The 25,040-nt window shown below is 39.6% G+C and overlaps 3 protein-coding genes across 4 annotated transcripts in view; 2 read left to right on the top strand and 1 right to left on the bottom strand.

Moving 5' to 3' along the window:
* The first annotated feature begins 1,730 nt into the window (after positions 1-1,730).
* On the top strand, positions 1,731-4,876 carry LOC144642186 (histamine H2 receptor-like). The gene is made up of 3 exons (XM_078501170.1): positions 1,731-2,172; positions 2,867-3,075; positions 4,097-4,876. The coding sequence occupies exons 1-3, from the start codon at positions 1,731-1,733 to the stop codon at positions 4,874-4,876; spliced, it is 1,431 nt and encodes a 476-aa protein (XP_078357296.1).
* A 2,734-nt stretch (positions 4,877-7,610) lies between these two features.
* On the top strand, positions 7,611-17,688 carry LOC144641815 (fibroblast growth factor receptor-like 1). 2 transcript variants are annotated; one of them, XM_078500838.1, is made up of 8 exons: positions 7,611-7,774; positions 7,905-7,989; positions 8,089-8,146; positions 10,074-10,263; positions 11,489-11,776; positions 12,860-13,228; positions 14,131-14,378; positions 16,558-17,688. In XM_078500838.1, exons 4-8 carry the CDS (start codon positions 10,206-10,208, stop codon positions 16,831-16,833), a joined length of 1,239 nt encoding a protein of 412 aa, XP_078356964.1. In that variant the 5' UTR covers positions 7,611-7,774; positions 7,905-7,989; positions 8,089-8,146; positions 10,074-10,205; the 3' UTR covers positions 16,834-17,688. The 2 variants fall into 2 exon arrangements, with proteins under 2 accessions (XP_078356964.1, XP_078356962.1); XM_078500836.1 differs by having other exon boundaries at positions 7,611-7,989.
* A 2,257-nt stretch (positions 17,689-19,945) lies between these two features.
* Positions 19,946-25,040, bottom strand: part of LOC144642185 (uncharacterized) — a 42,264-nt gene continuing 37,169 nt past the window's right edge. The window contains exons 13-15 of the mRNA XM_078501169.1: positions 24,382-24,563; positions 22,859-22,897; positions 19,946-20,531 (exon numbers count right to left, since the gene is read on the bottom strand). Coding sequence (XP_078357295.1) covers positions 20,461-20,531; positions 22,859-22,897; positions 24,382-24,563 — 292 coding nt within the window. The 3' untranslated portion in view covers positions 19,946-20,460. The remainder of the gene's footprint in view (positions 20,532-22,858; positions 22,898-24,381; positions 24,564-25,040) is intronic.

Raw genomic sequence — 25,040 nt, 5'->3', positions numbered from 1 at the left:
TTTCTCGATTCAACTAAACCGACCACCTGCTTGGCGTTCGTCCATCAACACGTTGCTGAGGACGGAGTTTGTTGATAGCACGAGTCAAGTTCGAGGCAATTTTTTTTTGAATTGTCACCTTTTCTTTTTAATAAGATCTTTTGACTAGAACTGTTATAGTCCAAAAAATATCGCAGAGGTAAAATAAAGATCTCATCAGTAGTCAGGTTTTTCACACGGCACAGTTTTCCAATGCAGACGCGATCTCGAAGATTTCATTTGCATTTCATTTTGCATTTGCATTTCTCGCACCGTCATACAATTCGTGATTTTATATATAAATTCCATGCCTTTCTATAAGCTTTTACCAGTAGTTTGTCAGTTTCTTGGTGGCTTTTCTATACATCTAGATCTCGATCAACGTCTATCAACACGTTGCTGAGGACAGAGTTTGTTGATAGCACGAGTCGTCGAGGCAATTTTTTTTTTGAATTGTCACCTTTTCTTTTTAATAAATCTACTAGAACTGTTATAGTCCAAAAAATATCGCAGAGGTAAAATAAAGATCTCATCAGTAGTCAGGTTTGTATTTTGTACGTTTATAGTATTCGTTTTATATATAATTCCATGCCTTTCTATAAGCTTTTACCAGTAGTTTGTCAGTTTCTTGGTGGCTTTTCTATACATCTAGATCTTGATCAACGTCTACTGCGAATTTCTCGTTATCTCGATCGAACTGAATTAAAACTTGTCTTCCTTTGGATTTTTGTCGAGTGGTGACCACTGCTTTACACGTCCTTTAATTGAGCTATCTCGGTGGCACTCGCAGCTATTTTGAACGATCTATATTCTGAGCCTTGGCCAACATCTTCACTCTTTGTCTCTATCATAATGATTGGAAATCAGCCTTTAACGTGTTCCAAACTAAAATGTGCGCAATAATGATATATGGATAAATTTTAAGGAAAAACAGAGACATACTCTGAGAATGGAGCTTATTTTTCAGGATATAATACAATCTTTACCAAGCGGCCGGAGAATAGTTTTTCTACGTAGCAGTATCGAAAATGTAATTCTTTGGAAAGGAATGCAAAATCGGCTGAAAATAATATGTCAGCAGTTTTCAAGGAAATGCAAAATAACTACTTTAATCGAAGGATGTTTTTCTGGTTCGCTAGGAAAATTTCCTCGTTTTGTAAGGTGGCAAATCACGAGTATTGAATTTCGATCCACGTGTTTGTTTTTGTCGTTGAAGTTGTAATCGCTATGGCTAAACAACCGGCAGCCAGTCAATATCTTTAAAAACACCACATGACAGCAGTCCGAATTTGTTTTCAACTCAGCCAATTCAAACTATGATATGTTGAGTAAGAAGTGCTAAGCGATACAAAAGGGCGCTATAGATCTTAAACCCAACCCTTGGTTTACGCTGGGCATAGAATACGAAGCCATCAATTGGGACACTGAAGTTCTGCATGGCGAAGATTGCCAAACATTGACGGAGTCGTGGCTTTGTATTCTATGCAAATTTGCAAATTTCAAGTATTTATTTGCTTTTTTTGTTCCTTCCTTCGTTCTAAAGTTCGTTCATTCGTTCGTTCGTTCATTCGTTCGTTCGTTCGTTCGTTCGTTCGCTTGTTTGTTTGTTTGTTTGTTTGTTTGATTTTTGATCTTAATTAATCAAATTGATTGTCAATTTATTTATTTAGTCTTTTATTTGTTTGATCTAATTTCAGACAACGTGACCAATAATGGTCGACAACACTACATTCGGGAACCTAACAAACAACACAAACGGTGCGGGACCTGGGCCGAGTGGCGGGTTTCCTCCTACCCCCCATTTGACTGCCGCTGATATCGTCGACATTTTCTTTCTCTGCATCCTTGCCGTGATGATCGTGTTTGCTAACTCGCTTATGATTGGCGCATTCTACGTCAATAGGCGACTGCGAACAAGAACTTATTTCCTGTTGATGTCGTTAGCAGTCGCTGACATGTTGGTTGGAACAATCTCATTGCCGTTATGGGTGTATTTCTCCATAACGTTTTCGTCCATAGGACCAGCAGTCTACAGGTCGTATGTGATCTTCGATGTAATCTTTGGGGTGTCCTCGATACTAAATCTCACAGCCATCAGTCTGGAAAGATGTTACTCGCTGCTTAGGCCGATAAAACATCGCAACCTCAGAAAATGTATGTAGAGAAAGTATGAAGAAATTTACAGCTTAAATATACTGATCTTAAAAATACTCTCGAAGCATTTGCGCCTTGAGTGCAAAACTAGTCAGTGAAATCAATAGTGAGGAAATTCTGACTGTAAAAAGATTTTGTCTTTATATATCTTCATGATGGATTGATTCGTTCCCAATTTCCGGTTTTATTCCATTTATAACGACTACAGTCGAACCTCTTTAATAAGGACACCAAAGGGACCAGGCGGAAGAGCCCGGGGGGGGGGCCCCTTCCGGTGGGGTGTCTGCCGTCCCCCCCTGGGCGAGCCCGCCCCCGAGACACCCTTCGGAGGGCGCCGCGCCCCCCCCCCCACTCTTCCCCCCTCCCCCTTCGGCCCCCGGAATAAGAGTGACCATAATTACAGAGGTAGGATTTATATGAATTCTGGTCTCCTTCGGATCGACTCCAACTGCCTGTATTAGGGAAGTGTCCGTATTATATTATCAGCAGTATATTAAGTCCCGAATGAAAAGGCCAAAATGGTTATCGTCCCAACACTAGAGTCCATGCATGGTTGTACTGTAGTTTTAACTAGGTTTGCACAGTTTATGTATACTAAATGTATACTAAGCCTACGACACAATTGCAAGATAAGCTAGAACGTAAAATAACAGAGAGTTAAACAATAATGTATTTAACTTTTGCTCTTTTCCAGGGGTGTTCGTAGCCATAATCTTGGCTGCATGGATTTTGGCGACATTGGCTGGAACGACTATAGAATTATGGGACGTGTTCCATGGCACAGTTGTAGTAACAGTGGTCTTCTTTTTTGTTCCACTCGCCATTATACTGGTAGCATATTGTACGATATTTCACGTGGCTAGAGCGCATGTGCGTGGTAGAGAAGGGGGATCGTTTAAAAAGGTATTTTAACTTCTTTAGTCAAAATTAATTCCAAGAAAATAAACGAACACAAAATATTAAACCAAGTCTACCTATAATAGTCAGTAGACACGTTCTGGAGGATTATTGCCTTGTCTTTAAATTTGCTTTGAAGTTTGCTAGATGTCACAAATTAAATGTTATGGCTATGGATCGGATGGAACTGGAAAATTGGGGGGGGGGGGGGGGGGGGGCCCCCCCGATATTAAATTTTTAAAAAATATAAAATAAAAATTTATTTTTTTTTTTTTTCCTTTATTATTATTTTATTATTTTAATATTATATATTTAGTTGGAAAAAAAAAAAAATATTTATTTTTTTTTTTTTTTTTTTTTTTTTTTTTTTTTTTTAATTTTTCATTATTTTTTTTTTTTTTTTATTTTTAAATATTCTTTTTTTTTTTTTATTTTTTTTTCTTTTTTTTTTTTTTTTTTAAAAAAATTATAAAAAAAAAGAGAAAGGGGGAAAAAAAGAAAAGAAAAAAAAAAAAAAAATAAAATTTTTAAAATTTAAAAAAAAAAAAAAAAAAAAAAAAGGGGGGGCACCCCCCCCCCCCCCCCCTTTACGAGGGGGGGGGGAAGAGTTTGCTTGTACGTCCGAGGGTTAAGTACCATTATTGAATGAACAAGTAAAAACAGTACTTATCTGTGTAAAAATATCTTTCTATATTACAGAAGAGGAAATTTAACTACAAGTTTGTATTTTGCACGTTTATAGTATTCGTTTTTCCTTTCATGAGTCCTTTTCCTACAGCTTTCCTTTAACTAGTATCACTGTTACATGGCTTTGAGCTTTGGGAAATCCTTCAAAAATTCAATGTACCTATAAGTACCTTGTTATAGACCGACGGAAAATAGAAGAGTTTAATTATGAGATTTCATTATTTCAGGAGTTTAGGAATCTCTATTTCGCACAGATTACTTTTGCCTCCTGGCTCGCCCGTCAACGACAAAATTATTTTGACAGGTTAATAATTTGTATTTTACTTTTTATTTTTTTTAGGATCTGCGTATTGCCATAACAGTGGCTGTAGTCACCGGGCTTTTTGTTATTTGCTTGACGCCTTTTTTCGTCCTCAGCTTCACAGTATCGGTGTGCAGCATAACAAAATGGGCAAGTGCTGGATGCCAGGGGCTCATTAAATTACCACAGGTATTTTGGAGGATAAACAAATGGCTTCAGTACGGAAATTCCCTTTGTAACCCCATCGTTTATGGCCTCCGTAATGAGGAGTTTCGGCGAACATTCCGCAAGATTTTGCTGGGTCTGTGCTGCAAAAAGGTCCGGATAACAGAATACGAAAAGAATTTGCATGGCGGCGTGCGTAAAGTACGAAGCAAGTCTCGCCCAAAACGCGAGCCCTGTTGTGAAAACGTGCAACTGCGATCGGTCGTGATCATCCCTTCGCCCCAGCCACCTGCGCGATCATTTAATATGCGCGAAAGCCACAGTGAAGCAGCTCAAAGCAGCGATCCAATCAAGCCAGAGCTCCTGACAACAAAGAGTTTGCAATTGGCTGACAGTTTGAAGCTGAACGAAGATCATGTATTTCACACTTCTCCTTCTGATCTTACATCAGCCTCCAGTCTCTTGACTTCGATAATCCCCGTTCCAGCAACTTCAACACAACTTTGTAACCCTGCATTTGAACACGACCAAGCGGAAACTGGTTTCTACCCTGGTAATGAAGCGATACCAAGGCAGGAAATAACCGAGAACATGAACGTTGCCCCGAGGTTTCTGCGCGCCGGGTCGATAACGAAACCCACCTTCATTTTATAGAAACTAACAACCTAGAAAACGATAAAGATTTCAAAGCCAGGGTCTAACCTGGCATCTTTTGCCAGGAAACGCTCACTGTCAGAAATATTTATTCGTTAACGTTCAAGACGTGAAGCGGCCCTACTAGACGGTCCTAAACATGTTAAACGGAAATTACGATCTCGCTCGTTCACGTAGTAGAATTTTGATTTCAATGGCCGATTTCAGAGGAAACACTCAACTGATTAACTCAAGGGGTAATGTTGCATGATACTGCAAAACAATTTATAATTTAAACTGGCTCTGAGTTGGAACATGACTGACTGACGACCTATTTATGACTGTAACGGCTACAAATGGAGACAGCTGCCGGCTGCAGAGCCCAGGGGGGGGGGGGGTACTACCATAAATTTCGGACAGGGTGTGCCGCGAAGGTTCTTAAACCCTGACTCTATTTAAGGATAAATAAAGCAAAATTTGATACCTTTTTAAGGCCCAAAACCGAAAAATGACACCTTATTTAAGGGGAGGAGAAGCGTTCCGTGACGACCCAAATAACGGCTAACCGCGCACGGCAAAACACAATCCTTATATATCGCTTTCCTTACTTACGGATAGTACAGTTTGTCCCTTTTTTCCTTTGCTGGCTTTTTGCTGTGACTTGGTACCGGAACACAATGCCAGGACCGAGAACCTCAAACCATATTCTATCCCGCGGCGCATGGGAGTACCCCCCCCCCCCCCCCGGGGCTGCAGAGCTAGAAAAAAGCCTCCTGGTTATATCCTGATTACTGCATGAATTCAGTAGCCCAGGGAGTTCTTATGCTGCTGTTAAACTTTTCAGCGGTCCTAGGTTCACCGACTGCATGGTTGCCATACATCAGTTTGCAAGTCACGTTGTATATAATTATAAATACGATGTATAAATATGTACCTGTACACAAGTAAAATCCCTGCTATTTTAATTAATAATTTGCATCGTCATTAACGTCGACCGCTTATTAGATAGTTGTAGTTGTGAACTTGTTCACGTCCGTTTGTGCTGTAGACTTCGCAGCTTAAAAAAAACAAGAACAAACAGATATTATACCGCTATGTTAAATATACGAGGCACAATAAACCCATGAGGAAAATATATTATCCTAATTAGTCCTTGATATTGTCCTTGCATGTTCACTTACTTAGCAATAAGTTGAAATGTTTAGTTAACAGAATTCTTATTCCAAAAAAACAGTCTCGTGACGGCTTGACCGTGAAGTACTCGCGTCTCGCGAGGACTTGCGCTTCGTACCGCTGGCCACGTGCATACACACACATAAACGCAGGCTGCGCGTCCTTACCCTTTTCTATACCATTTTTGACAGAAATGAACACTTTCATCTACCTGCCGTAGAAAATGGTACCCATTCACATACCCTACAGTCAGGACACCGTCTGCTTCCCTTTTCTATACTCTTGGATGGCGTTTTCCTTTAAACTACTTGGAAAAATTAGTCATTAGGTGCATCTCTGCGAAATATTTTGAAAGGGCCTTTTAAATACGTAAATGACAGTTTACTTTACCTTTGTCAAAACTTCGACTCAACCATTTATATACCTCTGGACTGAAAGAGGAACCCCTCTCGGACAGAGCCACCCTGTATGAAATTTCGTATTCTTCTCCTAATGGGTCCCCTTTCCGGCGGCGCGAGGGTTCCCCTCCCCCCCCCTCGTCCCCCCCCCCCCCCACGCCGCCGCCCGTCGGGCCCCTCCTCTCCCCCCACCCCCCCCTCGGTCTCTCGGCGTGGCGGGGGGGTGCGCGCGGCCGGGTCGCGGCGCGCGCACACGGGGGGGGGGGGCGAGACTCCTTCGCCCTTCCCGTCGTCCCCCCCTCCCCCTTTTTCTTTTTCGTTCCCTTCCTCCCCCGTGTTTCCCTCCCCCCCTCTCGGGGGCTCGTGTTCGTCCCCCCGGTCACCCCTGTTTGATCTGCGTTGTGTCCTTGCGTCCCTCTCTTCCTGGCCGTCTCATCCGATCCCGCCCTGTTCGCGGTGTCTCCCCGTGTGTTCCTTTTCTCCTCTTCCCTCCTCCGGCCCTTCTCCTCCGTCCCTCCCTCGCTCCCTTCGTCATGTTCTGTTCTGTCTCCTCACCTTATCTTGTTCCGTCTATCCTGCTCCTCGTCGTCTGGCAGTTTTCCTGTTGTGTTTTTCTTCTTTTTTTTCCTTCCCGTTTTCCTCTCCGCGTTCCTCCCCTCCCCCCCCCCAATTGCTTCGTTATTGGACTGTGAACATTATATTTTTTCCAATAAGCTTGGGGTTGTTCTATTTCAACTTTTTAAAGTCTTGAAACTATAATCGGTTCTCCAAGCCCAGAGGTACGTTTTCATAATAAAGCCGCTTGTAAACAGGGTCTTGATGACCCCTTCAGTGTTAAAAATGAACTTGAGTCACGTGCATGGGCTTCCGCCTCCCCACTCCCCCCTCCCCCCAACCCCCTCCCTTCTCTCCCGGTTTCTCGTCGTAATTGGAAAAATAAAGGGACGAACAACACGTCATTTAGTCAAGTTACTTATCCTTCATAACTTAATAAGTTTTTTCATTGTTCAGCAACATTCATGTTCATCCTGAGGAATGACAATCACTGCCTACAATACAAAATCATCTCGTCATGCAAAGGAGAAAAGATTGCGTGACGAGGCAAAAGTTGACGTGGTTACACAGTAACATTCTTCCGAAAGCGCGCCAAATTCGCATCCTGTGACGGATAGACGGACGTGAAGACGAACGTCGATGAAAAACACACGCCATGTGTGTTTGCAGAGAAAATAAGATTTTATTTTGTCCTATGCAAAAACACAACTCTTGTCAACATTAATCTGTTTGAAAGTATGAGTGTTTTATTTACCTTCTTTATTGTTTCACTGAACCTGGAGACGACGTGTCGGTAAGTTATTTATGAACAGAGAAAGTCCTGAAAGTCGGCATCGGACATGTTGGAGTCGCTCATTTATTCGTGAAACAATACCTACTTTAAATGCATTTTAATTTACCTTGGCTCTTGTCTCCAACGCTAGTTCCAGCTGCTATCGTTCGCTGATTGTTTTGAAATTTAAATTGAGAGGATTTCCTTCATCACATCGCAGTGGGAGCCTGACGCTGGTTAGTGTTATCTAATTTTGGAAATGCGATCGCCCCTTGGCGATTCTGTCATTGTTCAAAATACGCTTTTAGTTTAGTGCTTTGCATCTTGTTCTTCAGCTTCAAGCAATTGTTTCTGTCGCTGAATGAAGGGAAAGGAATCTCGCTAAAGCTAAAGGTGAGAACTGAATATATTCATCTCATAGCACGTTTTAGTAAACGCTTCCTTCTGTTGCTTTGTATATGTAAACTCATCTGTACAGTAGTTATGACATTTCGTACCTTTCGTTATTTCGTTATTTTGACATAAACATCTACATGGTTTTGAAATGATACAAAAAACAACCGCATTTGTAATCATATAGTGCCAAAAAAATAATGCCACTTCGATTGTGTACAATGAATTTTGAGGTATTCAAAAAATGTTTGGTTATATCTCGATTATATTGCAAAACGATTCGATGTTGTTTGATCTGGCCGAAAATTGCAGTGCCGTAAAATAACAACTGCAATTTTCCCGATAGTCTCATAAAAAGTTACCTGTCTGTATAGCAGGTGATCACGGTCATAAATATTTAATGCTGCGCTGAAAAAAATACAAGCTTTTATATACATGTACATGTAGTTATAAACGAGACTGGCATTTGTGTTGAGAGGCATCGTATAAGAACCTGTTCCACAGGCATTACTCAGAGTCAATTAATAAAAATTTTGGCTCTGTTTATATACATTATATAGAGAACGATAACTAACGTGTTAGGGATACCTAATAAAATGCTAGGGAGTTGATCTCTGATGGACTGTAGCATACTGAATTGTTTCTGGAGGAGCAGGGGAAGGTGGGGGGGGGGGGAAGCAATACTCCTACATGAAGTCACTCCCACGGGAGGGCAGGGGAGTGGCTCTTGTAACAAAAAAGTTACATGGGTGATTGTCAGAAATTATGAAAGGAACCAGTATTTGCAAACTTGTTTAGTGGCACCCTCCACGTTAAGACCATTTTGTCGCCGTGACTTACTTTGGCTGTCCTATTGGACTGGTCGCGCCGCGGGGTGGGTGGCTACTGCCTTTTCCTGCGACCACTGGCAGTCGGTGGCCAATGGCCACGTAACGATACTTGGAGGGTTGAGTGGGCTTGCATGGCTCAAATTCACTTTCACCCCTAGGAGTAAAGCTACAGTATACATGTACCAACAATAGGAAAATACCATTAAGAGTTATGAGCTCATACCTATGATAAGCATCCCCCTGGTTATAAGCCCATCTGTCATATGTTTTGAGCCTGTAAACAGGCTTCTAAGTGAGGCATAGGGCTAAACAAAATCAGCGAGTAGAGAAAGCTATGTGAGGTCAGAGGAGGACGATCTGCAAGAATGCACTAGGCTCTGCAGCTATAGGTCGATTTTTTTGCCCAGTAACCTTCAGGACAGCCTGTTTACAAGCTACATGTTTTGTTCCTTCTTAATACCTTAAAGGTATCCTTTGAAAGGTATCAAAATAATGGTCATCATATTTTTCGATTTTACCACCCTATTTAAGTGGTACATGTACATGTACCAAACCTCACCCTCCTTTACAGTATAAGTCACCCCACCGCCTTTTTATGGTAGTCCCCTTGCTCAGTTGTGGTTTTTCTAATACCCCAAGATTGAAATATACTTTTCCTTTTCTACGAAATCACCAACTGTGGAATGGGCCCAATTATTTTTATGTCGCTGCCCCCCCCTTTCTTCTCTCCCCCCTACTTTTTCTGTTTCCAACCATGGCCTTGTCCCGTATATTCACCTCACTGATCACATCACAATCGTCATTAAATAAAGCGTTAAATAAATAGTCAGTAGAAGAGAACTCAATAAGCTAATTTTTTTGTGGGGAAAATTATTTACCGAGATTATTTTTCAAGCACGGTTCAAATAAACCACTGTTAACAACAGTGTCGTCAAGGAGGCGCAGCACGTCAGCCACAGGAATTTGTCAACGAAAGTGGGTGGGGCAGCAAGGCAAAAATTCAGTCCCATTTCACACATCGTTGGCGCACATAGTTTGCAATTCCCTCTTTTTTTCTATGTGCTATATATTAACTGATGAAACTTTTTTTTCTGCAGAGTATCACAATAAAATGCTGGACTGACTGAGTACAGCAAGCTTTTAAATTATAGAGGGGCCAGTGCATTCAGTGGAACAAAACTGGTTTTTCTAACACATGGAAAACAATCATTTTCACGTCCTGGCTAGAAATGCTTGTTTTAGGAGTTTTCTGTTTCACACTCTGGGGTTACAATTTTGGACAGTCAGGTAATTATTTTTATATATATATATAAAATAAAAATATACATTTACTTTGTATCACCATTCATAAACACTGTTGTAACAATACTTAGGGACCAAGTGTAACATTGAGGTTCTTTATATATCACAGGTTTGAGATAATGGCATACTGTAAAATTGCAAAATATTTAGCCTGAGACCCTTTTTTAAGTTTTGGTTGACTGAGTTGGGTATTGTTAGAAACCTTTTTTGCATTTCAAGAACCATCCAGCTTAAAAATTGAAAGGGGCAAAATGTCTGAAAAATTTTAAGAATGTACATGTATTTATGTGTATTATACAGTACATAGGGTCTTTGGATGCACACATAGGAATACTGCATGGTAAATGTAACCTGTAAAACTCTCTTAACATAGCAATATTAAACACAAAACAAGTTCTGCAATCGTCAGATGACCAGCAAAAGTCACAGAAATACTGCAATGACAAAGTGCAAAACAATAATTAAAAGAAAATTTGTTTTATTGTGCATGGGTATTTTATAGTGAGAGGGAGGGGGTACTATTACTGAGTGATAGCATCACCTTATTTGGTCAAAGTGGCACTGTGAGTTAATATCAATTCCAGCCTTTACCAAGGGCTTGAGCCGAGGTCAGGGTCACTGCAATGTGTTCTTAATCTTGGGCAAGACCCATAACTCCCATAGTGCCTCTAATTTCAGCCCTGCAGGTGAATAAATAGGTACTGGTAAATTTATATACTGTGGGTAGTCCTCTGAAGGACTAGCTGGGTCCCATCGGGGGAGGAGTAGAAATACTAAACATGTCACTTAACACTATAGAAACTTGGATAAAAGAGATAGGGGCTAAAGCCCTTAGGAGCTTTTCCTTATTGACAATACTACTATATTTTGTTACTGAGAAGAATTTGTCTAATAAGTGCATGTAACTGAATTAGAGCAGTTTCAACTGAGTTTTGTAAAACCAAAACCAAAGTCAATCACTCTGCCATCACGAGACAAATACAATCCATCCAAAGAGCGTTGGGCCCCAGTGTAGTGTTTGGCTGGTCTGGATGAGGGATCAAGGTTTACCAATCACATACCGCAAACCAAAGCAAATATGAATGACTTTCGATACTCAAGTGAAACTGCTTTGAACAGTTCTTGAAGTTACATAATTGTATAGAAAATTTAATTTATTTATCAATATTAATTTTTAATTTGCTTACATTTCTTCTGTTTAACCCTGCAGTTCCATTCTTCATGAGAGCTTCATTGCCTTACATTATAACTATATCTGCAAAAGTTGGAGATAACATCAAACTAGATTGTTCATCTGATGGTCAACCACACCCAGAAATAATCTGGTACAAATACAATGTTCCCCTTTTGGATATCACATATCGAAGGTTAGAGGACACAATAAAGTCTGGAAAGCTGGTTTTGAGTAACATACTGCTAGCAGATGCAGGGAATTACTCTTGCCATGTGAACAACACATTGGGTTCCATTAGCAGGACATTCCAACTATATGTATATGGTGAGTTATTGGAACAAATGTGGTGTTGTGTTTGTTATCAAGGAAACTGTTCTGTGCAATACAATACAATTCAGTACAGAACAGTGCAGTGCAGTACAAATATTACAATACCCCCCCCCAAAAATCCCCCCCCCCCCAATTCCAACTGCAAAAATTCTCGGCTTATGGCAAACCAGTGGGCCTACATTTAGTTATAGCTTTTAAAGAAAAACATAACCTGTAAAATTATTAACCCCTTTTGTAGGGCTTGTTTTTTATTTTACATCGTTATAGAGTATGCTAAGAGACCTGTTACCCGGTAGTTAATTTACAACTGTATCATTTTGTTTAGATAGTTCTACCATGTTGCATACTTATATGCATCAACCCCTTCTTGTACAACTAGAAACCCAAACCCAAAGATTTCTGCAACACAAATTTGTATCAAAAAGTGGGACCCCAGCTCCCTTACCACCCCGTATATAACCTCTTCCCAAAAATAACCTCATCTGAAGGGGACGTTGAACAAATGTAAGTGGTACTCCGTCCAGGAGTATTACTGGGGACCAGCAAATTGTCATGTCATGCTGAGTCAGTCAGACAGTCAGTCATGAGTCAGTCAGTCAGTAACTTTATTTAATGAAGGAAAACATTTTACAGTCGTAGACTGATAACCCTGTGGCCCTCACCTAAATAACTAAAATATAAACTACAATAATTCAAAGATACCTACCTTACTATAAATAATAACGAGTATAAAATTGGTTAAATTGATAAAATCAATCAAATAAACTACAATCTTATTGGTACATGCAAAAAAGAGTAAAAAAAGACACTACGAAATTGAGAAATGGTCAGTATTTGCGTACACCTTCTTTCTAAGCTGGAAGTATTTCTCTTTAAAAGCATTAATGCTTTCACTGGATCTGATGTTAGCAGGTAGGGAATTCCATAGTAAAGTCATTTGATGTAGTGACAAAAGTTTTTCGTCCTTCTTTCGCCCTGTCGGTTGCTCTTGGGGCACCGTAGCGTGATGTAAAGATAACTTAAATGTAAAGATAACTAAAATCAGCGTTCCTGAGACCTACACCGCTTTTGTTTCAGAATCTTCAAACAGTCGTCCCATGATTGTAGAGTCTCTTATGACTAACAAGACAGCAGTCCTTGGAGGTGAAGCAAGCTTTCATTGTCACGTGACCAGCAACTCTGTAACATATGTCAGATGGTACTTCAAAAGATATGCCAATGCCTCTGACAATTCAACCCAAGCAACGGTTACAGAGATTAGGAGCGTTGTACCGGTCAAGGTTGCAAGTTTTTTGCAGGGGAATGGTTCAAATGGTCACCTTTTCAAAGGGGAAGCAGTGTTTCTTGTAAAAAATGTTTCGCTTCATAATGAAGGCGAATACATTTGTGAAGCATTTAACGAGCACGGCAAAGTGAGGTGTGGTGCGTTCTTGGTGGTTGTCGAAGGTAACCTTTCAGCTCACCATTGTTTCATGTTACAGATAGTAATACATTCTTACTGTATACAATTGCCCTGACACGGGAAGCTAAGTTATGGGAGGATACCCGCTCCTGCCCCAGACACTCTGCTGTCAATTCCGGAAAGAAGGGCGAAAAACCAAGAGAAAACACTTTCACAAAAATCTCTTTACCGTCACTTCACCGAACTCCGTTGTACTGACCACGAGGTGAATGAAACTGTGATATTTGAAGCGAAGGTCACAATGTATCATGCTACTAATGCGCAGGTACAACACGCCGGAATTAAACGAACTTACGCCATTCCCGCGTGACGGGCTAATTATGTATGCAGTGACAATAGTTGACGTGACGCCATACCGTTTTCTTGCTTTCATCCACTTGCATGTTACTCGAAACATAAGGAAGTGACAACAATACAATACAACAAAACAGAAGTCTCTCGCTGCTCATATGTTTCACCATCCCGTCCATACATGTAAGTTTAACGTTTGATATTCGCGCCGAAAAATTCCATGGTCATGTGCATACAGCGTAGATATCTTTTTTGGTTAATTGGTTGCTTCGTCTTGCTTAATCAAAAACTAAGTGTGTCTGGAAGGCAGAAAACTCAAATAATAAAAATTGCAAGGTTGGCAAGACGTTTGGAATCACAGAAGCGTCCCATACAAATAGTTCTCAAAGATGAATTGAAACTCTGAAACGTCTCAACTGTATGGAACGCTTCCCTTCAGAAATAGTAATATAAAAAGATTATACTAATTGAAAGTGGAACCAAACGTTTCGGGCTTGTCCCATCTTTAGTGTTAGATAACGTCATCCATCCATTCATTCTGTTCTTACCAATGCCTGCTGCCATCAAACATTGCATTTTTGTTGCTTTTCCGAAGGTCCTACGCCCTCAGCTCACGACATAGAAACCAGGTATGCAGCTCTGTTTGGAAAGGCGCAAGAGTTGCCCCTGGCTGTTCTTGTAGCTATACCTGTAGCTTTCCTGATTATTTTGACGGCCGTGTTTATCAGGGCGCTCGAAAGGGCCAAACGCAAACACGGCGTGGGACTGGTCAAGAAAGCAGAAATGAATGGAGATGCGGTTGTAATGAGCAAGTCTTGTAATGACGAGAAATCTACCAATCAGGTAACTAACCTTGTAATTTAATATGTTGAATAATAAGTTACAAAAAAAAAAGGTTGGTGACCCACTGATCAAACTTCTATTATCCGGATTCATTCGCGAAAATAGAAGAGTCGACAGTATCTGTGTAAAGTGAGCATATTAAGGGGTATGAACAGAAGTCCGGATAATAGACCATTTGCATTATGACGTAAAAGCGCAAAGACTTCTGGTAGTTGTAGTTAGGTTCGCGGGAAATTTTAAATCGTCAACAAACCCGCTTGCCCAAGAAAATCGTGATGGAGGTAAAGAAAAATACTCTCACCGAAGAAGACGTCCCTGTGGCTTCATTTAAAGGGCAAAAAGCAACCTCTCAGTATAAAACCAAGTCCGTTAAAATGAAAAAAAAAGTTATACAAGAAATTGTATATTTGCTGGGTTGCGTTTTGTAGTGAAGTTTCAACGAGTCGGAGTGTTTCCTCCAAGTCTCAGTCGCGCGGTTATTTAATTAAATTCCTAAACCTTTTGCTTGCCAGGTATTTTCAACTAATATATAAAGACGCAATATTTTACCCTTTCTAAACATGGGGGAGCACAGAACATGATGTCTACACTCGTAAAAATCTTTGAGGCTCACCTTTTGAGTCGCACAAGTAATCGTTCATCAACAAGATTATGAAAATAAAATTATATTTGCTCGCACGGCCCTCGCTCAGATTGAAACCACAACTGCTACTCGACGAGTTGACATTTCCAGTACAAAAACAAGAAAACTTCTTTGTTAAAGAATATTGCAATTACAGTTCTAATTTGACGAAAAAATACAATTTTAAGATAAAAACAAATAATCTGTATTCACCTGCACAGGGAAGTTTTGATTGATCAGCTTGAAAATCCTTTATGATTGACCCTTCATGATTCATCGATGTGAACAAGGAAAATTATTTGACTCGTTTCTCTGTCTCACTGTAAAAATAAATTAAATTGACCGTCTCGCCGCCGAGCAATCATGATATATGGTAAATTTTCTAAGCTTTTCGGTGAAAAATTAATTTACCTGCGATCGATGGAAGCGATCGTTTGTTGAACGTCTGAAAATAGATTAAGAACAAAGTCAATGGCTTGCCTTGCTTTCACTTGATTCCACACAAATTTAGTTATATCCTCGACTCGTCCTTTCAAGCAATCTGTTTCCAGTGTGATATTAGGCTAAAATTATTTACGAAGAGAAGTTGTCAGCCGCGATGAATGAATTTCTACCAAGTCAACTCCGCCACACAACGTACAAATTAAACTTACTTGAACACGAACAACATTTGTCTGTCGTGGTTAAAACACAGAAAAGTCAATTTTCATTCCAAAGCTATCATTCTGTTTTCTATATTTTTGACAGGTAACTGAAAAAATAAATGTATAAACAAATTTCGAAGCGACAAGAACGTAAACTTTGCAGCTCAAACTTCAGATCAAATTAAAAGTCCTGGATGTCCACCTTCACGCTTGGCTGCCCTTAGCCAATCATAAGCCAGAAATGGTGTTTTCCCGCGAACCTAACTACAACTACCAGAAGTCTTTGCGCTTTTACGTCATAATGCAAATGGTCTATGGAAAGGTCCGAAACACTGACGTTACGTACGTTTGCGTTATTGAGTTAGAGCTATTTTCTAGCAACTCTCATCAGAAATTGAATATTTGCGTTGGGTCGGTGGAGGATAAGAACGAATTAAGACGTTGTTCGCACGGCGAATCAAACAAAAAAATCAAACGGGGTTCAGATTTCTCGCACTGCTTTTCAAATGCCTTTTTTACAGGTAGTAATGTTTTTTTAATAGTCAGCTGTCGCTGTAGGTATTTAAATGAAGTTTACATTTCGAGCGTCAGGCCTTCTTGGCCTGCGCGAATGGGTGACTTGTTTGTCTGTTATCAGCACGTGTTGCGGCGCAGTCGCAGAAACTTTGTTATATGCTTGAATGCTTAGCAACGGAGAAGTAATCAAGTCAAGTTGCATGCGCGCTACGAAAGTAATTAAGTCGAATTGTTTTATTCGTCTTTAAACCATGATTATTCTGGATGACAAAAACTTCATCCAATATTTGCTGATAAATTCGAACTGAAGGATAAATTTATAAAACTATTCAATATGAAGGTAATTAGAAACATGAAAATAAGTTTAATGACACACTTTTCTTTTACGGTTTTCCAGAAAATAGAAAAAGAAATTGACATTGCCGAGCCTCGGCGAGTTTCAAATTTCCCAAAACGTAACGGAGTACAAACTGGACAGCAGATTACCCAATTATCCAAACAAGTCACGTGTGCGGAGGCGAGATGTTCTTCCGAGCGACTCCCGTCCTCTCAAGCCAGTGACATAAGCAGTAAACGATGCAGTGCTGCGCTTGAACTTGAGTGGGAAGGGATAGAACTGGTCATGGAGGATGGATTTGAAATCATCAAATTGTGTAAAGAAGAGGAAGTGTAGAAACGAGAGAAGAGGCTGGCGAGAGAAAATGAGTGAAAGTCGATTAAGGACTAGGGTATTTTGCGTGTGTGGCCACGATCTCATCTTAATGGGCACTCGGCAGTATGCGATGAAGATATATGTTGTTTGGTTAATTCGAAACGAAACCCTCTGAGGTCTTATCTGTGATTTTTTAATGTTTTCTGAAATCGGCTTTTTCTACACTGGATAATTTCTACTTGGCGTGTACAGTTAATTGATATGAAGAATTTTGAAAATCGGCTGGCAGGTTGAATGAGGAGAATGCTGCGTCTGCTTGCTGCTTGAGAAAACTTTCGATTACAATTGCAAAAAGAAGATCACCCAAACAATATCGTCTACTTAGAAATCCCTTCTTAGGTAAAGGTATTTGGTATAGTAAAATGTAGTAAATTCTGTGTGTAAACAATTGTAAAAAAAGGTCATGCTTTTAGGTACCTCGAGCTAGTTGTCATCTGGCTGTATAAAGTAAACCCGCAGAATAGCGTGGTTCAATGAAGGAATCTGGTGGATGATCAAGAGTCGCAAAAAGACAGAAAGAAAAATAACAATTTCAAAAGAATTAAACAGAGATTTATTGTGCGCCCTTGCTGCATGTTTCCCTTGCACTGCTAGCCGTCTGGCCATTCAAATGTTGTTTTCGTTATCAAAAAGTACCTAATTTTTGTGGTTACGCAGCGCTTTTGACCACTTGGTCACTGATCCAGGTTGCGGTCTCTCTCTCTTTTTTTTTAAAATAAATTTTATATCAACCCCAAGTGACTTCGGAATATTGCCTCAGCAAAGCCAACAAATGAATTAAACCAATCGGCATGCAAATTCAATCCATTGAAAACATCTGTGTCACATAATAAAAAATTACTTTAATCAATAAATTAATTAGTTTATCAATGACGTTTCAGTATATTTTTATCATAGAGCAATGCTTATTATATTTTTCGACGAAAATCCCATGTTATTTAAGCCTCTAACTGATTTTTCCCCAACATTATATACTACGTTTTGTATTATATTCTAAGTTCTGGGTGTATGACATTTCTTTCCTTTTGCCATCTAACAGCTTCTTTAGTTCGTGATATCCTACTCGTCTGCAGCGTGTATCCTTGAATTGTTACACGATTGAGCCAGCATTTAATTTATGTCCCGTTTTTTCTCCGCGGGGCGGAGATGAATATTATTCAAAGAAAGTAAAAGAATTTTCTCTTCCGTTCGTGCCATGACACTTAAGGCAAATTTATCACCAGTCTGGGAAGTGATTCCATCATCCAAACAGAATTCCATGAAGAAATTGCAAAATTTAATACAAAACCTCTTCTTTTAGTACAGCTGCCAATGATTTTAATATAATGAAGCCGGCGTTTTCAAAAGCGACAAAAGCCACAGCAGCAACCTTGTCCTCGTCTACCGCTTTCCTCTAAGCTTCGGTAAGATGTATTAGGATTAGTTCTGTTGTAAAATCAGGGCGATACGCCCACTGTCTGTCGGAGGCCAAGTTGTTCTGTTTAAAGACATGTTTGACTTACATTGTAGTTATCATTGGCCTCTGCATGATTAAAGTATGTAACTTGGGATGCTGAGAACGGATACCGATCGATAGTTTGCCACTTCCGATTCATCAGATTCATTGTTCTTCTTGTATACTCCTCGTCCTGTAGTCGTCCCGTCTTATTGGACCAATGGTCTTCCGTATTATACATGCTTATACTTATGATACTTCTATAGCGCATTTCCCGAAGTTCGATGCGCTTCACAATTTAAGCACGGGACAAGATTCATTTTGGGGTTGGTGGCCCTGTTGGTTGGTGACCCTGTTCACCATATTCCAGTAGGAGGTCGAGTTATTTACTTTACCAAGCATCTAAGAAAAATACGAGGCCGTTGTACGGGTATTTCTAAATGCCTTTAACTTGCGTTTGCTCTTTTGACTTTATATATTATGTGGTCTATGCATGACTTAGGGCCTGATAACATGGCGAATTTCAGCCCGGTCTGCACATGTGTCTGCCGTGGTGAAATTTTGTTGCGATTTCATGGCGAATTTCAGCCCGGGTTAAACACTTCTTTGAAACTGAAAAATTACCGTGGCCGCCATTTTCTTTCGTTTAAAACCATCACTGCGCTTCCATAAACTCACTTTTCAGCCGGGATTGAAATTTTAATGTGATTACATGAAGTTTTTCAGCCTGTTTTCTGAGATTTCCAGCCCGGTTTCAGAAACCGGGCTGGAAATCTCAGCCCGGGCTGTAATTCAGCCCGGGATGGAACTTCTTCATGTTATCGCAAACGTCTTTTTAAGATTTCTTTTGAAAGCCGAGCTGGAATCTCAGCCCGGAAAACCGGGCTGAAATTCGCTATGAAATCAAGCGCTTAAACTTTATTCTTTAGCAATACAGTGTAGGTGGATTAGAATTTATTTATTAGAAAGCCAGGTTTACTTGCAACGAATTTATCTTATATTCTGGTTATCGGCGGTAACTTAGGTCACTTGCGGGTACTGAGGAAATTCTGGGATTACGCAGAATAGTGCATGATAGCTGCATGTATTCACCATGCATGTATTCACTATGTAGCTGCATGTATTCACTATTTCTTAGCCTTGTTTTCGATATTGCTTGTACCATAACAACAAAACGGAGAAATATATACATGTGATGTAGATAATATTTCTTGTGCCAATTTAATTCCTTCTTTGAATAAGCCAATTAAGCCAGTTTTTTTTTCATTTCCCATTCAATGCTGTCGTCTCGCTGGAAATTGTTACTGAGAGGCTGAAATTTTGAACGAAGCTAAGCTATTAATATTTTTAGGGCTTCCATAGATGTATGACTTTCAACTTTTCAAGTTTGCGTTACTGGCAGTGCCCCTTTAATCAAAATGCTATGTTAAAAAATAATACAAAATAAACAATTTTATTTAATTTATTATTTTATTTTCTCTTGAGATTGACAATAAATTAGAGAGATTTGTGGCATTTTCAACAATATTAGATTTGTTCCATTACGTACATTATAAGTCTTTTATAATCATTATTTTTATTTTATGTAATTAAATGTATGCATTACATCATAACATGCTCATCGATATCCAATTGGTCTTTTCCTTTCATTCACTGATCAGTGTGACTCATTTTAGAATGAGCTCAATAACATTGTTTCTTGATAGACAATTTACGAGTTTCTTTTCGACTCTGGTCTCTAACGAGTGGTGATTTTTATAATTTTCACGCTTGAAATTGGTCCATTAAATTGAATAAATAAATTATTAATTATGTTTTTTTTCTTTTGTTTTTTCAAATTTTTCCCGCAGATTGTATTAATCGTTGCACAAGCACCAACACAGTCAATCTTATCGTACGCCAAGTCAGTCTTTCTTCTCTTGCATTCTCGAATATTCTTGCGAATGGTGACAACAATTTAAATAATCACGCTTATCCTGTATAAATGCCGGGCTATTACGAGTTTCAAATTTCAAATGACCTTCATGTGAATTACACCTTCATATAAATTGCAAGATAATATGCCCTACGTTTAAACAATATCCATTTTATATTTAATCAAACATGCTAGATGATTAAGTACGTTATCTCATAGCTGTTGCAAATACAACTGATTATTTGCTTGGGTTGGTAAATGTCTTCTCCGATGTGCTCCTCTTTCTGTTCAGCTTTCTAGGACGTTTTCCTAAAAAAAAAAAACAAGAATGACCGAATACTCACTCTAACATCTAACCCGCGCTCAATATCGGTGAAACAACACAGTTATTTCGGCGTCGTTATTACCAAGAATCAGACCATGTTTGAAAGGCCTGTGTAAACACACGCACAGACACAAAACCCATCCTATCTGAGTTGGATCGTCTACGAAGATACATATACAGGCACGAGCTTCGTCCGCCACCATTTCCTACCGTCCTCAACCACTTTGGCTCTCTCGCGTTCTCACACGTTCTCTCTTGTCCTTCGTGATCTGGTGTCTACGCGAGTCTGGTCGACTCTTGGCTTAGACGACCAGTCTCAGATCAGGTGTATTGGACAAGACTCCAGGCACTTGACAACGGCTTGAGTGTGAATTATAAGATGTCGCGGTAATTGAATGATTTAGCTAAAGGTTCTACCACGTTAAAAACAAACAATAACACACCGTGGTGTCTTGTAAAATGGAATATTAATAACACTGCGAGCAGTCGGTGTTTGTTCCTGAAATCCCACGCACGACTGGAAAAGTTACAATTAGGGACTGCGCAATAATTACCTGGAAGGGGGGGGGGGGGGGAAACTGTGGGAAACCAGAGGGGAGAGAGCATAGGGGAAAATCACCAATAGAGAGAGGGGGGCTGGGTGTAAAATTTTATACATACCAGAGGGGGGCATGACTTTTTTCACTCCTTTTTACAAACTGGAAAAGTGGTAGAAGAGCTATTAGTAGAAACTCGGCCATTTGCTGTCTAAATAAGCGAATCTGATTGGTTCTCTCATTGTTTTCTATCCACTGATAGACCACGACCGCACGCGCGTTGCTCTTTTCTTAATGTTTGGCTTCAAAGTACATAAAATTGGACTGCAATCCTTTAGAGTTTCTACTTAGATAATTAGACTACTCGCCCTTGTTTTCTTTGAGCAATAGCCAACTCGGCTGTGCCTTATTTTCTATTCGCTCATAGAAAACCTGGGCTCGTTGTCTGATTGTTAATTAGAATTCAAGTATTTATACTTGCTTACACTGGAATTAAACTTGGAAACATAACAACTCCGGGTGTTCGGATCTCTGAACTAGCTGATTATTTAATATTTTCCTATCTGTCATCCAGTTGGAGATGAATTCCTCTGTAATATATTAAAATGGTACTACTCTATTGGCACCAGATTTTTATGAAACAAGAACCCTTGCACTATGATATTATTCAGTGTAAAAGAAAGATGCCATTGTAGGCTAGCCTACATGGTATAATTAAACAGAATTAGTAACGGATCTATTCACATTAACACTTCTCGCAAAACCTAAACTGTTCAGATTGTTAAAAATCGCAGGATGAGGAACTTTTTTTAAGCATACATGACAGCCTTCTGGCGGCCATCTTGATGTCGTGTGGCGTGAAACTCCGAAATTCAAAAGGTTTTATCTTAAAGACGGCGGATGCTATCGAGCTAAAATACTTTAACAAGATATATATTAAGGACTTCTAATAGCCAGTGAAAGATAAAAACTTCAGAATCAGAGTCAAGTGATTCTGATGTTGGCGTCGCATGCGTTGTTTGTGCCTGAGAAAGACATCCAAGATGTAAATTAGGATTGAGGGAACCTATTGGAGAGGAATCGGTCGGGGGAGGGGGTTGCTCTAAATGTTATCAGTAGGTGAGGGGAGGTCGAAAAAAAATTTTTGCATAGTGAAGGGGTGGGGGGTGCGTCTTCATTTGAGCCATATTTTACCCATTTCCCAACCCCCCTCCAGGTAATTTATGCACGGCAGGCTTTAAACCAGGATTTAAAAAGTGGGAGTGCAAAATTTTTATAAGGCCTGATGTTGTCCCCATAGGAGGGCCTGAGGAGCATACAAGGTGCTTTTCTGCAGTTATGAGCGCAAAGGTATCTCAAGATTTCCAGATTTGCTAAAAAAAATTGTATACAGTTATTCATATCAATTTTCTCTGAAAAGTGGCCGTCCATAGGACTCCTGGACTCCCACCTGGCTAAAAGCCTGATGCACGGTCCCTCGTGCAAGTCCCTGTTTTTGCGACACGCACTAGGAAAAGAAAGAGGCTGCTCACTGTCCAGAATGGCAATTATACCACGATCAGTCGTTTTTTTGTTCCACTGGAAAAGTTAAAAAAGTGCAATCAAAAAGTTGTGAAAGGTCACAAATCGATAAGATCTGCAGCCTCGGTTTTGAAACTCAATGCTCAATCTCGATTTGCATAATTCGCATTCCCAATTTCGCGTCGTGCGATGGGAAATAAAAGAGACTGCGCGTTGTTTAAATACATGTACTATTGATCTGTAACAACACTGACCTTGGCTTTTGTGAACGTGTCGTAGCCAAGAAGGGCAAGCTGTAACAATACAAAAAGAAAGAAAGAAAGAAAAGCAAGCAAGCAAGCAAGCATGAAGGAAGGGAGGAAGGAAGGAAGGAAGAAGAGAGGGAGGGAGGGAGGGAGGAAGGAAGGGAGGGAGGAAGAAAGGAAGGAAGGAAGGAAGGGGCGCTTTGATTAACGATTATTCTATTTAAGTATTAAAACTATTAAGAAAACTGAACATTAATTATTTCCAAGTTGTTACTACCGGTAATTAACAATTTTATTCATTTTTAAGCGATGACTATCCTTAATGCCGGGGAACGAAATTCCTTTTGATCTTTTTATGGTTACCCCAACCGAGGAACACTGGTAACTAGAGACATGGGTGGGAACTAACTATAGAAATAAATGAGACGTGAACAGAGATCAAGTTTAAGGACACAAAGCAAAATACTCCCGGGAAGTTAGAAAGGACTAATACAAAAATATAAACGAAAGAGACAAACTATATTTCACGAGTTCTGTGATATTCAGTACAGACATTTCTGCAATTCAGGCCTGTGTAAACAACTTTGAGACCGCGTTTGAACTTGGTCACTCGAAAGTCATGATCATGTATCGTATATCAGGCTAATACCAGATGTCACGCTACAAGCTAAGATAACGCAACGTTTGTTGGAACATATTCAATACAAAAGTTGTCATCTAATTTTATTATCATGATACATTATTTTTTTGAGAAATTTCCTGTTAATTGTTTAAGACCCCCTTGGAAATCGTCGTCGCTTCTGCATGCATTGCGTGCTGTTTATTAGGAGTTTTCAAATGGTAGAAAAATTCGATAATCCTTTGTTTACACATTCTAAGTCCAGGTCGAGGTTGTCCGTCAACTTACCTTAAGGTTACTATTTTTAGCGACTACTAATTTTAGCGATTTTTTCTAAGCAAGATTTAGCGACTATTAAACTTGGCGATTTTCCGAAAAATAATTAAAAAAAAAAAACACTTTTAATATATAGCTAAGATGGAAATAAAAAATGTTCAGTAATAGAACAAAGTCACTTAAAATTGAACGAACATTTACATTGTCAGAAAGAACAAAGTAAATTGCAAATGTTAGAAAGTGGGTCCTCGTCAGGGAAATCAGACATATTTTCCACGGTGCCGGCGATCACAGCTCACTCCCAACACTTCTTAATTGTTTCCCTACCTTCTGACGTTGTCATATAGTTGAAAAGGGCCACTATAATATTATTCAATTTTGTGTTCCTCTGGCGGGCGGGGGTATTAATTTAACACGTATTAAATTTTACCGAGACAAATTTTAGCGAGTACTTAGTTTAGCGATTTTGGCCCAACTTGCTTAAATCGCTAAAATTAGTAACCTAACCTAACTAACCTAATGTGACTACTGTGCGCTTTTGTATGGCAACAAGTAAAGAATATGTAAGGAATGAGCTGGTAACCATAAAACGCGCTTCATTACCAAACATATGGCCCGACTACTCTATAAAACCTACTTTTCTTTTTAATCCTTCTTAAGCTTGGAACCAGGCTTTTCACGTCTTTTCCAGAACCCAGTCCGTTTGGCAATGCCCTCTTGAAAGTAGAGGAGAGAAGTTTCCGATCTGAGCACATATCTCGCATGTGACGCTTCTTTTCCCATGGGCACTGGGCACAGTAATTTGCGTCATTGTCCAATCTGCGGAGAAAACCGGTTAGAAAGATCAATTTTCTGTTTTTGGGATTGATATCGTACATGACGGATTATCATCCGTCGAAGACAGCAGACTGGCTGCCGAAAGCTAATAATTTTTAAACTATTTTGTTTACCAGAGAACGCCTTTATACAATTTTATAATGAATCCTGGTATCGGATGATTGTAACTTTTTTATACATTTTTAACATTTTATTGTAATTTGCCCTGAAAAACCATTTTTGGAGAGGTAAATAAAATCTTATCTTATCTTATTTTCATGAACCACTAGTATCGTACAAGAACTACTGCTGAATTTCACTCCTTATATCCTTCGTTCCTTCACACCTTCACTCCGTCCATCAGTTACTGTTAAACATTTTGGTCAATCGCTGACCTGTGCAAACCGCGTGTGCATATATTGCAGGTGTTGAGGTGGGTTGATGTTAGATTGAGCTGAGCCGCAGTTTAAATATATTTGG

The sequence above is a fragment of the Oculina patagonica genome, chromosome 2, assembly GCF_052425735.1.
Source record: "Oculina patagonica isolate OP01 chromosome 2, crgOcupat, whole genome shotgun sequence".
NCBI lineage: Eukaryota > Metazoa > Cnidaria > Anthozoa > Scleractinia > Oculinidae > Oculina > Oculina patagonica.
The sequence above is the reverse complement of the archived record's forward strand: the minus strand, read 5'-3'. Positions and strand labels throughout refer to the sequence as shown.